This window comes from Trematomus bernacchii, unplaced genomic scaffold (assembly GCF_902827165.1).
Source record: "Trematomus bernacchii unplaced genomic scaffold, fTreBer1.1, whole genome shotgun sequence".
Classification (NCBI taxonomy): Eukaryota; Metazoa; Chordata; class Actinopteri; order Perciformes; family Nototheniidae; genus Trematomus; species Trematomus bernacchii.
In genome coordinates, this window is record NW_022987828.1 from 15135805 (window position 1) to 15150081 (window position 14277).

A 14277-nucleotide genomic window follows, 5' to 3' on the forward strand; every position below is an offset into this window, starting at 1 on the left:
CAGCAACACCATGGTAACCAACTGCAGAACTGGGTCCCATTAAGAATGCATTGAGGATTATATCTGACAATTTTGCCACCTGTTCAAAAACTATGGCTCCTACAAAAAAATTACCAGACTGTGAGCATTAGGGAAGCCCAATGAACTGATATATGGTTTTTTGGGGGGTATCGGTGGACTTTTTGACAAGTTTTTGTCTCTTCATGCCCTCAAGAGGCCTTTTGTTTATTATTTCAAGAGAGAGATTTTCCTACGTTTTTCATGAAAAATGATGTCCAAGGAGTGTAGGGTTTGGGAATTATGGCAGGTTTAAAACATTTTTTGGGGCGAATTTCAAGTTCTCCTCCACTCTGTTTTGAGATCTAAGCACTCTAGCCTTAACGAGCTGTGTTGCACAGCATTCACAATAATAAGAAAGACAATTCCATTGAAGATCAAAAACGTTTATTGTGGTATACTTCACATCATATTATATGATTAGAAACAGCCAATCAACTTAAGTGCTTTATTCAGCTGCTTCTTTTCCCTGTAAAAAAACAAACAAAATATAAATACATACAGTGTAAGCATACACATCATACTCTGCATACATCTGAATGTTTTCTCTGTCGTTCATTTCATAAAGATTTGGGCTATATTTGTTATCTCAAGACTTAAGTATTGCATTAAGAGATATTCAATTTAATTTTCATTTATAAAAGCTGAAATGTCTTTATAGTTACCTTGCCAGAGTCACGGCTCTTTGCTCTCAGTTTGTTGACCTGGGTCTCTGCAATGTCAGCACGCTCCTCAGCCTCCTCCAGCTCATTTTGAACCTTCCTGCACTTGGACAGATGAGTATTGGCTTGTTCCTCCTGGAATAAGAGATACATAGTTTAAGGTACAGAAACCTTCAAAGACTTTCAAATATAATATAAGAATGTGATGGTAATCTTAACAATCAGCAAGATTTGCTGTTAAAAATAAATCTGACATATCTACAAAACAATGTATATATTGTCCTTACCGCCTCCTCAGCCTGCCTCTTGTAGGCCTTCACCTTCAGCTGCAATTTGTCAACCAGATCCTGCAGCCTGGCAACATTTTTCTTGTCCTCCTCAGTCTGTGCCAATTTAGATTTGCATGTTTAAATATTGTAAAAGGTTAGTATATTAGATGAATTGGTACTGTACATTTTAACTATGAAAGTAACCATACCTGATAGGTGAGCTCCTTAACTCTCCTCTCATATTTGCGGACACCTTTAACAGCATCTACTCCACGTCTCTGTTCAGCCTCAACCTCTGCTTCCAGCTCACGCACCTTTTGAATAACATTACAACATTAAGTATCCAGCTTGTTTTCAAAGGTTTCTTTCAGCTATATAAATCTTAGTATGACTTTTTTTACCCTAGACTCCAGTTTCTGGAGCTGCTTCTTGCCACCCTTCATGGCCAGGTTCTCAGCCTCATCCAGACGGTGCTGCAGGTCCTTAACAGCAACCTCCAGGTTCTTCTTCATCCTCTCCAGATGAGCACTAGTATCTTGCTCCTTCTTCAGCTCCTCAGCCATCATAGCAGCCTACAGGAGACATCAAAAAATGTTAATTAGAAATATCAACAAAAAAAATGGCCGTTAAAAGTAAGACATTGAAACCTACATCAGTGATGGCCTTCTTGGCCTTCTCCTCTGCATTCCTTGCTTCCTGCACAGTGTCATCCACTTCACCCTGGACCTGGACCAGGTCTGTCTCAAGCTTCTTCTTGGAGTTCACAAGGCTTGTGTTCTAAAAGGTAAAACTATTTAGCCTCTTAAGTCATCACATGCCTAATATTCATGTTAGTTGAAATTGTATTTGATTCTTGAATTATTTAAATGATTAGGTTTGTTCACCTGAGAGTGCAGAAGTCCAACACGCTCACTGGCATCAACCAGCTCTTGCTCAGCAATTTTGCGACTTCTCTCTGTCTGTTCCAGAGCAGCTCTAAGTTCCTCAATTTCAGCCACCATAAGACCGTTTCTACGATCCACCATAGCAGCCTGCTCCTTGAAGTCCTCCTGGGCTCTGACAGCATCATCAAGGTGCAGTTGTGCATCCTAGTGAGAAAAAGATCAGACATATATACATGAATGCCAAAATGTAGCCCAATCTACCATAGTTGGAAAATAAACTGTTCCTTTTCTATACCTTCAGCTGTGCCTGCACATTCCTGAGCTGCTTCGTGGACTCAGCAGCCTGGCGGTTGGCATGGCTGAGCTGAATCTCCATCTCATTCAGATCTCCCTCCATCTTCTTCTTGATTCTCAGGGCATCGTTTCTGCTCCTGACCTCAGAATCCAGAGTGCTCTGCATGGAGTCAGTCACTCTCTGGCTGTTCCTCTTGATCTGTTCCATCTCTTCATCTTTCTCTGCCAGCTTCCTGTCCACCTCACCCTTAATCTGGTTGAGCTCCAGCTGGACACGCAGGATCTTAGACTCTTCATGTTCCAGAGTTCCCTAATGAAATCAAACAATTAAACACTCATCTTTGCCTTCAAACACTGATATATTTGTCAATGATTTTTAATGTTATGAACTCCCAGGAAAGAAATACCTCAGCCTCTTCAAGAGCTGTCTGGATCTCAGTCTTCTCTGTCTCCACCTGCTTCTTGGTCTTCTCCAGCTCATGGATGCTCTTGCCAGTCTCACCAATCTGTTCAGTCAGATCTGAGATCTCCTCTGCAGAAACATACATGGGTTTTATCATATTGTTGAGCCTTAAATGGTAAAAATATCAACAACAAAAAATGTCCAACTCATGTTGAACTCTGTGACATTATGTAGAACTCACGTTGCAGATTCTTATTTTCACGCTTCATGGTCTCCAGATGATCAAGAGCCTCCTCATAAGAGTTCTTCATCTTGAACAGTTCAGTGCTGAGTGAACGAGCCTCCTTCTGTGCCCCCTCAAGCTCTGCCTGACCCTCCTCGTACTTCTGCTTCCACTCTGCCAACACCTGAATAATACAATTCATACAGTTTATTTGGTTATGTTAAAGTCTCAGGGCAAAATAAATATTCATGTCATTGTTTGTGTGTTTTGACCAAACACAGTAAATTGTGTTACCTTGTCAAAGTTCCTCTGCTTTTTGTCCAGGTTGGCAGCAAGGCCATTGGCCCTCTCCACATCAACCATGAGGTCCTCCACCTCACTCTGGAGCCTCTGTTTGGTTTTCTCAAGAGAAGCACACTTGGAATTCACTGCCTCAATCTGTTCCTCAGCCTCCTGAAGGCGCTGGGCAAGCTTTTTCCTGTTTGAAAATTGACGTATTTGTGGCTCAGTTAAACTCATAAAGTTACAAGTTATTTTCTAGTTATATTTGCATATATGAAACAACTAATTACCGTATTAATTAATCTAAATGATTGGCCTCAAAGTAAAGAGCTATACACATTTTAAAATACTAATGTTATTACCAGCAATTCAGGAATCAGTAGAGTGTTTGCTAAAATGCTACACTTCTGGCCATTTAACAGTTTGAAATTCACTCACTTGGATTCCTCAAGCTCCTCAGTGCGCTGGATAGCATCAGTTTCATACTTCGATCTCCACTGAGCCACCTCACTGTTGGCCTTGGACATTCCACGCTGCAGCTCAGCCTTGGCCTCCTGCTCCTCTTCAAACTGCTCCCTCAGCAGATCACAGTCATGGCGGGCTGATTGCAGGCCATGGGCAAGAGCATTCTTGGCCTGTTGTAAGAAATATTATTAACCTTTACACAATCTCTAAATCACAAACAAATCATACAAATATATACTATCTTAATGGTTTCTTACCTTAACCTCCTCCTCAATCTGTCTCTTCAATTCATCAATCTGCTGTGTGGAGGCCTGCTTGCCTCTGGTCAACTGAGAGACAAGAGCTTCCTTCTCTTCAACTTGACGGCTGAACTCACCTTGTGTGAAAAATATTATAATACGTTAGTTTGTGTTACGTTTCTCAATCATATACTCCACAGATGGTTCACCAAAAACATGTAGATACCATTTTCTGTCAGGAGACGTGCTTTCTGTGAACTTGTGTCATTGATTTGGCGGACGTTTTCATCATTCTTGGTCTTCAGTTCGCTAAATTGGTCCTCAAGAGTACGGCACATCTTTTCAAGATTTCCCTAATGAGGAAAAATTAAACAAAATCAGTGATCAGATTTTATTCACAAAATAATTTACATGATGTACTATATTCATATTGGTAACATATAATATAATTTAAAAAAGCATGTAATGCTAGTGTACCTTTGCCTTAGCAACATTCTCCATGTTGCTAGAGAGGTCATCAATCTCCATCTTGTATTCACTCTTTTCCTTCTCAAGCTTCTGCTTGACACGCTGGAGGTTGTCAATCTGCTCTCCCAGCTCAGCAACACTGTCAGCCTGCTTCTTGCGAAGGGCAGCAGCAGTTGCTTCATGCTGCAGAGTGGACTCCTCAAGATCACGACGGAGCTTCTGGAACTCAGCCTCACGCTTCTTGTTCATCTCAATCTGAGCAGAGGTGGCACCTCCAGCCTCCTCCAGCCTCTCACTGATCTCCTCAAGTTCCCTGGAGAGGTCAGCTCTCTGCTTCTCAACCTTGGCACGAGCTGCACGCTCAGCCTCAATCTCCTCTTCCAGTTCCTCAATACGAGCCTGTTGAATGTAGATGTTTTCTCTTTTAGCAATCATTCACTTTATTACACATAATAGCAAATAAGTGTAACACAATATCTCACCTGAAGCTCCTTGATCTTCTTCTGGAGCTGAGCACCCAGAGACTGCTCATCTTCAATCTTGCTAAGGAGCTGACTGCATTCAAAGTCCTTCCTGTGAACAAAATTGATAAAGTGCATTGAGTTCATGCAATTGAACACTTCTTTAAAAAAATGTATGTTGTGCAAACAGAAAAACTAAGTTACTTTTTGATTTTCTCATCAGACTGCTGCTTGTCATTCTCAAGATCCATGACGGATTCCTGGGCCAGTTTGAGATCACCCTCAAACTTTCTCTTGGTTCTCTCCAGGTCCATACGCAGCTTCTTCTCTTGCTCCAGAGAACCCTCAAGCTAAACAAAGGTATACATTTTTAATGATCATGTTCAAGAATAATCTTGCTTTTCCAAATCAAGTGACTGTAAACTTACATCATCCACTTGCTGCTCAAGCTTGGTCTTGGCCTTGGTCAGAGTGTTGACTTTGTCTTCCTCTGCCTGCAAGTCATCAAGAGTCTGCTGATGAGACTCCTGAAGGGCTTTCTTTTCCTTGGTCAGCTTAGCAACGCTCTCATCCTGTGAGGCCATCTCCTCGGTCAGGTTCTTCACCTAAGTGTGCAAGAAAGATTTTGTTAATACAAATAAATAATTATAATCTCACTACCTAATGGACAGATCATTGATTACAAACCTTGTTCTCAGTGGCATGTTTCTCCTTTTCCACTTTGGCCAAGGTAAGCTCCAGGTCATCAATATCCTTCTTGAGCTCAGAGCATTCATCCTCCAGCTTTCTCTTCTTGGCAGTGAGCTCAGCATTCATTTCCTCTTCATCCTCCAGTCTCTCAGTTGTCTCTTTGAGTTTGGCCTCCATCTGAATCTTACCCTTGATGAGTCCCTCACATCTCTCCTCAGCATCAGTGAGATTGTCTCCTTCCTAGACCATTTTCATACAAATACATGTTAGCTCTTATTTATTCACAAACATGAAAAAGCGTATTTGTCTGTTGAAGTTTACTTACAGATGCTATTTGCAGAGCCAGATCAGTCTTCTCCCGCAGAAGGGAAACCATCTTCTCCTCCAGTTCCTTCTTCTTGGCCAGGGCAGCAGCCAGGTCAGTTGTCATTTTGTCATAGTTCTCCTTCATATTTGCCAGCTCCTTCTCAGTTTCAGCACTCTGCAGCAGAGGCTTAATCTTGTAGTAGACCTTCATCCATGGCCAGTGTTTGACATTCATGAAGGAGCGCACGTTATACTGGATGGTGTATATGGCTTCCCTGCACAGAAAAATTGGTTTTAGACAATATATTTATTTTTTACACCATTGATCAGAATTAGCAGTTTTCAACGTGCCTCCTTGCTGTCATCTTCACAAACTCCGTTCTCATGAGATAACCACGACACAAAGCCTGAGTAATTCTGACCAGAGTTGCCAGTTTTTCGTCTCTCATCTCCTCAAGGGTACCCAGCAGGCCAGCCTTGAAGAACACCTGAACAAACAGAAACAACAAATTATTTCAGAATCAGAATACCTTTTTTCGAGGAGGGGAAATATAAATGTCTTTCAGCAAATAAATGATGAATTCAAGTAATGAACACTTGAAACACTGTATAACAAGCAAGCAAACAAACACAATGAAATATGTGACTCCTATTTATATGATGGTTTTTGGTCGGATGGAATGGTTTTAAGGCCAAGTCTTAATCACTTGTTTCATCATAATCATCACAATTTGTATTTTTTATTATTTGCCGGGATGGAAAAAGAGAGGCTACCAGAGTTGACCTCCTGAGGTAGTTTAATTAATTACATGTATAATACATACTACCGTAGTCACAGTAACATACAACAAATACACTGTACAGCGTCTTTGGTAAATATTCATTAGCTCAGTTATGAAGTAAATGTAAAGTACTTACCTTGGTGTGTCCAAATTTATATTCATCATGAGGAACATCAATTGACCCAAGCAGCTTCTCTGAAGCCTTCTTGTTGTCCATGAACTGACCGTCAGGGATGACACCGGCATTCAGCACCTTGTATCTATATGAAAGAGTTTATTGTCAGGAGGAGCATTACATTGTAATAATGAGAGGTTAAAATTCTATGTATAAAAACATTATACCTCTGCTTGAAATCAGCATAGAGGATCCTGCTGGGGAAACCTTTTCTGCAGATTCTAATACCCTCCAGGACACCATTACACCTGAGCTGGTGGATAACCAGGAAGTTCTCCATAAGACCTGTACAAAAAAATATTATATATTTAATTATTTGAATAAATAGTAGGTATTTTAGTTGATGCAGCACAGCATTAAAAACCAAACCAGTCATCAATACTGTTGTATATGTACCTGGAGTCTTTGACTCATTGGGAATCAGACAGCGCACAAAGTGAGGATGGGTGGCCCTCAAGTTAGTCATCAGCTTGCCCAAGTTCTCCTGTAATCCATAATGGTGTCTCATGTCATGAAATGCCACAATTGGGAGTTTTAGTTTAAACAGAGATCTATTACATATGTTTGCTTTGAGAAAGCTTACCCTGAACTGTGAGGACACAGTCTGCATAGAACCACCCTTCTTCTTGCCTCCCTTCTTAGTAGCATCTGTTGATGTTTTGTTAGAATGTCATGAAATTAGCATAAACAAGTAATAGTTGATAATTTAAAATAAAATAATATTACAAATATATATTTGATCAGTAAAAAGTATATATTATCTCTGGTCTTAAATGTGTTTACTGTAGTTACTATCTTACCCTCAACTATTGGAGGATACAGCGAAACCAGCAGTTTCACTGAGGATTTCATGTACAGCTGAATGACAGAGTCGTTCAGGGGATCCTTGTTCTTGTCCAGCCAGCCAGTGATGTTGTAATCCACGGTACCAGCATAGTGCACCAGGGAGAAGTGGGCCTCAGCCTTGCCCTTTGCGGGCTTTGGCTTCTCAAATGCTTTGTTTTTGCCAAGATGCTGGTCATACAGCTTGTTCTTGAAGGATGTGTCTGAGGCCTTGGGGAACATGCACTCCTCTTCAAGGATGGAGAAGATGCCCATGGGCTTGAAAAGGTTGAAAGAGTTATATCATTTAGTGATACATTATAACAAATACAAAAACAGTTACATATGATGTAAGATATAATAAATGAAGTGGTTACCCTTTCAATCAGCTCAATGCAGGCAGCCAAGTCCATACCAAAGTCAATGAACTCCCAGATAATACCCTCCTTCTTGTACTCTTCTTGCTCCAGGACGAACATGGTGTGGTTGAAGAACTGTTGCAGTTTCTCATTTGTGAAGTTTATGCACAGCTGCTCCAATGTATTGAACTGCAAAAGGACATATCATCTTAATAATCTCTTACAAGGCAATAAGAACTATTATTTATTGAAAAGTATCAACTGCTAAATTGTTCAAACTCTGGCTTACATCAAAGATTTCAAAGCCAGCAATATCCAGCACACCAATGTAGAACTGTCTAGCTTGTTTGGTGTCCAACATATGGTTGATACGGATGACCATCCACAAGAACATCCTCTCATAGATAGACTTGGCCAGGGCAGGCACTGAGTTCATGACCTTAAAGAAAAAAAGTGATGTGATTTCATTTTTGACATATACAACTGGTATATTATATTATTTTCAAGATACATGCCACTAAAATTCCAAAACTAAAATTGAATCAAAGATCGCCCTTGAATTTAGAATTAAATTAGAACTCATTGACAGAAGTACAAAAAATGCCAACTGACATTGCATATATTTTTCCAAATGAAATCTGTACTACATTTTTTGTTTATAAACAGTAGAATGTTCGATATTGATCATCATTGTTTACCTGAGGTACAGTCTGTCCCTTGGTGACATACTCATTTCCGACCTTCACTCTAGGATAGCACAGACCCTTCAGCATGTCAGCGGAGTTCAGACCCAGCAAATAAGCAACCTTGTCAGCATCTGAAAATAATTCAGAAATGTCCATCATAATTTGTGAAGAACACAATGTTATCAAGAAATGTATCAATGTTGTTGCCAAGCTCTAAGCTTTGAGCTAAGATTAAATACTCACCCTCTGTGCCATCATTCTCAGCCTGCTCCTCACGCTGCTTTTGCTTGAACTTCATGTTACCATGGTGAAGCACAGCACCGGTCATCTTGTAAATGCTCATCTTCTCTTCATTAGTGAAGCCCAGGATATCAATAGCATTCTGATGTCAAAAGACACAAAAAACATAATTGTTCAAGCAAAAGTTCTTAAAAGAGTTGTAATGGTGTTGCATTTGTTTCACAAAGTCTATTTAAATATGTTGAATTGAAAATTACTCACATCCGTGGCATCCAGCTCCACTTTGTCATCAATGCTGGCCACAACGATCTTACCCATGCTACACATGGGGAAGTCGTAGGGGTTGGTTGTGAGGAGTGCCAGTTCTAGAATCCAAAAGAAATAAACATGTCAGTAGATATTTAAAAAAAAAAGTAAAACTCTAATAAGGTTGAAACAATTGCAATATCTAATTCTCCTTACCAAGGAGCTCTGGCTTGTGGCCGGTCATCATCTGGTAGAAGATGTGGTAGCCTCTCTCTTCCTCAAGCTGGAATGTCACTCTAGACTTCTCCAGCAGATCTACAAGTTTTGAACATGTCAGTGCCAGGCTAAATCTTACTTACAGTAGTTTGTATACACTATAAGGATTGTTACTTACAAGTCTCAATATCAGCACTAGCCAGTTTGCCAGCTGTGTTGAAATGGATTCTGATGAATTTACCCTGTTTGGAATAACATAATCATTAATGTCCCTCCACATGTGCAATGTAATAATGCTTCTCTCGTGTGTAGAAACTGTTCCATACTTACAAAACGAGAAGAGTTGTCATTCCTCACAGTTTTGGCGTTACCATAAGACTCAAGCAATGGATTGGCTGCAATAATCTGATCCTCAAGTGACCCCTAAAATCCAGGTTAAGAATAGCTGTCAGGAAACGACTTCATTTGTTCATCCCAGAAAAAACTTCTAAAGATAAAGAATCCTGAATCGTCATCATCATAGAGTAACATACCTTTGATGCGTCTCTCTTGGGTCCAGAAACTGAGATTGTTGCAAAGTACTGGATGACACGCTTGGTGTTCACAGTCTTTCCAGCACCAGATTCTCCACTAGGTAGAGACAGAGATTATTAAGAACTTGACCAATATGTTTGATTAATCTTAATTAAAAAACAATTGGTACAATTGTAAATGTTACAAACTTACGTGATCAAGACAGACTGGTTTTCCCTATCTGTAAAAGTAAAAAAAACATAAACCAATCAAGTACATGTTAAAAACAGAAACTGATACTGATGCGTTTTAAATGAGTGGTAATGACTTACCAGTAGCCATGAACTGATAAGCGTTGTCAGAGACAGAGAAGATGTGGGGTGGAGCCTCCATACGCTTCTTGCCTCTGTAGGCACTTACACATTCAGCATCGTATACTGGGAGCCACTTGTAGGGGTTCACAGTGGCACAGAACAACCCAGAGTAGGTCTAAAATATATCATAGAGAATTTAAAGGTAACTTCATGTTTCCAGCAAACATTTTTCAGTCTCATTAGGCAATTAGTCTTACGTAGATCATCCATGCTGCATAACGCTCTTTGAGGTTATACAGCACAGAGGCTTCATTGAGATGGGTCATCATGGCCATGTCCTCAATCTTGTCATACTTGGGAGGGTTCAATGGGAAGACCTCCTCTTCTTTCACTACCCTCTCCTAGAACAGGAAATGTGTTACAATGAGAAATGATCAAATTGAATTCCTTGTACACACTGATTTAATGATACGAACCTCCTCAGTTCCCAGTATTTTGACAGTGGCTTTGCCACCATCTTTCTTGATGAGTGTTGCCTTCACGTACAGCTCCTTGACATCAGACACAAAGCAAGCACTCTTGGCATCAAATGGTGCGCTTTGAGCCTCAAGTCTTTCCTTCTCTGGCTTACGAAGGTAAATGGCAGCCTTGCCATACAAGGCCATCTCCGCGTCGGTACTCATGGTGGCAGTTTATTTCTGTGAAGTACACACAAGTAAGATACATCTTATTAATCTTACTTATTTTAATGTTTTCAATCAATTTGATTCTACAGCCCAGAATGTCTGTCATCAAAAAAAAATAAACATATCCCCATTAAATAGAATTCTCCTTGAAATTGAAATGGAAGGATACAAATCAAATTCTCGTTAAATCGTCACACAAATGTGCACAGCACCACACTCAGTGAAATGTAGTCTTTGAATTTAACCCATCCTAGTATTAGAAGCAGTGGGCAGCTACTATACAGGGCCCAGGAAGCAGTGTGGTGGTCAGCTGCTTTGCTCTCAGAGGTAGGAAGTAAACTGAAATGTGGATTGGTAACAGTCCACACTTCAATTATTTTCCTGTGTACCGCTACCAGAACACATTCCAGTATGGAGTTAAAAGTAATTAGCTCATTAAAACGTTTTTCTAACTTAGATTGATGGAATACAAATATATTTACAAATGTAATGTAGTTGAAATATGTTCATACCTGTTCCACTCTTATTGAAAAGTCAGAAATATTCCACAATCCTGTTGAGAAGATATCATATTGGTTTTAAATCAACAAAATTGTTCATGATATTTTTTACAATGAATTTATATTTTAGAAAATTGAGCAAATACTGAATACATTGAAATGCTATACAGCAGAATATAAGCCTACCACAAGCTGAAGTCTCCAAAGGCCTTCCACCACACCGTCCTCTGTCCTGTTGGGGCCCCCTTATATACGATCTGGCTTGCTTACACATTGAGGTTAAATATGGGCCCTTGCCAAATATGGTGTGGACAACAGGCATTTTTTGGATTTCATCCAATAGAGCTAGTAACTCAGTCTCTCACAATTATGACTTGGGGTGCATCTGAGATTACAGGGGGTGCAGCTGTCAGTGCAATGTATGGCTCACCAACCTTAAATGTTAACACAGAGAGAGATCAATAAAACACAAACACAGACATAGTTGAGATTAATTATTATTCAGTTGCGCAACAACAATAATAATCTTGGAGCACAACATCACCTGCCACAGCAGTCAATCGTGGAAATGCCCCCCACCAGTAGCAATAATCATACAGTATATATAGCCACTGTAATGAACACACACACATTTTATTATGCAGCCTACCACACGAACGTTGAATGTTTTTGTTTCTTAAAGCTATACTTTTATATGTTGAAAAGTCATTATCTCATGACGTCTTTAGGAGTAATTAACTAACAAAGACTTAACCTGTTAAGCCCGAGCCTGTTTTTCAGGTTTCAGGCTCGAAAATGACATGCCCAAAACAAATGACTACAACTTCACTTCTAAAAGGGTTATATGAATAATTTCTTTTATCAAAGCAAGGTTACATCTGTGAGTTGGATGTACAAGTGTCAGAATCAATATAGATTTTTCTCAGTCAGAGTAAATTCAGATGGAACATAGTAAAAAAAGGTAAATTCTTACCTCCGCCTAAAGAAAAAACATTACTTATAGTGAAAACCACCCTTGAATGATGGGATGGTAGACTAAAAGCTTTATAAATCCAAACTATAACATATAATAAGTACCCTGTATCAAGATTGAGGCAAAACAAGTTAAATTTGACCTTTTTAGAGAGGTTTAGCAAAAAAAAAGTTCCATCAGTGCCATTTGACCTTTTTCAGGTACCAGACTATAAAAATTATGTATTACTAACTCTGTGTGACCCAACTCAATAACACACATCATATGGCTTACGTGGAACATATACTTTTTATGTAAATACATTTGAGCAAAATTGTGTCACCAGCTATTTGTGTCAGCATGATGTTTATAGCCGCTGACACCATTTTGGCCCGTGCATTTATCAACCCTGAGCCCAACCCACCCTGATAAATGCACAGGCAAAGTTATGCTGGAAATATAGCTTATAAAACATGTTTACCTTTAAAAGATATTACCCATAATATTGTCCAATACTGTGAAAGTTAAGACTGCCCAAAACATTTTATAGCTTACTAAAACATGATGACCTCAAAATGATATGACCCATAACATTGTCCAGTGCTCTGAAAAGTTTAGATTGCAACAAATATGTTATAGCTTATAAAAACATGACCTAAAAAATAGATGGGCCATAATATTTTGCAATACTTCAAATAGTTTCTACCTACCAAAGATTCCAGCTAGAACTCACCTGACATCATTAAACACTGTTAGAGGACACGACACAGAACACAGGATTGTGATAACTGTATTTATCACAACTGAGTGGAGACAGCGCTGTGGTTGAGAGATGAAGATGAGGTCCAGCAGTGTGTTCTTCTCTGTGGTGGCAGCAGTGATGAGCTGTGCATATCCCCTGGACTGAAACATCTCAAGAATTGGCTTACCTGCGTTGGATAAGAGGTTCTCATTGAAATCGCCACAGACAATGATGGGGTGACAATCCATGATCTCCAAGGAGTCCAAAAGGCTGCCCAGGTTTGAGAGGAGCGATCTCACGCTGTAGTCTGGAGGTCTGTAAACAGCTGCAATCAGTGCGCTCACTGGGGCTTGTACCTTCAGAGTCAGAAACTCGATAGCCGCGTTCACACCGGAGTACTTTTCACCGTACTTTTCGCGTTTAGTTCCGTGAGTACCCCTTATGTCGCGTTCACACCAAAAATCGTACTTAATCTCGGGTACTTTTACCCCCATTTTTAGAGCCCGCTGGGAGAGCGTACCTTTCTGTCGGTGAAAAGTGCCCCAAAAGTGCCCCAGTGCTGATTGGCTGGGCGAATTGCAAACCACGCCCGTACAACTGTGAAAATGTTGTGTGGAGACGCCATTGTTTTTCCTCGCTACAAAAACGGAGCGTTGGGTTTATTTTTGAAAGCAGTTATGGCAAGCATCAAGAAATGATGAGGAGGTGTCGGCGCTTCTGGAGATCTACGCCGAGGACGCGACCCAGGGAATGCTACTGAAGCCAGTTCAGTAGCTTTCACTCGACCTGGGAATGTGCACAGCCCCACGGCACACACCGGCTAAAAATAAAGAAACTCAGGCAGGACTACAAACGGCGGATTCAGTGGCCAACGATGACTACCACGACGAAGGTAAAATCAGCTACATGCACTGGGGTTTTAATCTGCACAATAATGGTCTCAGATGTACTTTTATTTGCTCAGTAGATCAAGCTAGCCATGCTAGGCTGAATAGGCTAACACCGGCCCCGAGCTAGCTACATCTAGCTAGCTAGATATTCTCGGCCGCTATGAAAACGTTTTGACTTGTGAATAACTGTGCAGTGTTTCTGTAATTTGCTTCGCAAAGGTACACACACTGTAACTTTGTCTTGAAAGAACGTTACGCATCGAACTGATGTTCACAATCATGTTTATTTCCTTCTTGGTACAATTATGAAACAGCGTGAAAACTAGAGCTAGAGGTCACATGACTTCCGGTAAGAAAAACTTCCCTCAACAACAAAACAAAGTTCAAGCATACATGAAGCACTCTTCAAAAAGGAACAATCCTCCGTGTTTGAACCTCTTAAATCGCTGCA

General features: G+C 40.2%; 1 protein-coding gene across 1 annotated transcript; it reads right to left on the minus strand.

Annotated features, from left to right (window-relative positions):
- Nucleotides 1–499: 499 nt before the first annotated feature.
- On the minus strand, nt 500–10739 carry LOC117499627 (myosin heavy chain, fast skeletal muscle-like). Its single transcript, XM_034152150.1, has 39 exons — nt 10533–10739; nt 10314–10457; nt 10075–10231; nt 9956–9983; nt 9763–9859; nt 9560–9652; nt 9408–9471; nt 9230–9328; nt 9029–9132; nt 8771–8909; nt 8540–8658; nt 8131–8280; nt 7860–8030; nt 7461–7761; nt 7244–7308; nt 7057–7144; nt 6828–6945; nt 6622–6745; nt 6055–6191; nt 5723–5978; nt 5395–5637; nt 5136–5312; nt 4912–5057; nt 4729–4819; nt 4256–4645; nt 4005–4131; nt 3797–3915; nt 3513–3709; nt 3087–3270; nt 2811–2976; nt 2574–2698; nt 2168–2476; nt 1873–2076; nt 1640–1765; nt 1390–1560; nt 1198–1302; nt 1007–1102; nt 723–854; nt 500–526 (listed from the first exon to the last, which is right to left on the minus strand). Exons 1-39 carry the CDS (start codon nt 10737–10739, stop codon nt 506–508), a joined length of 5790 nt encoding a protein of 1929 aa, XP_034008041.1. The 3' UTR covers nt 500–505.
- Between the last annotated feature and the right edge of the window lie 3538 nt (nt 10740–14277).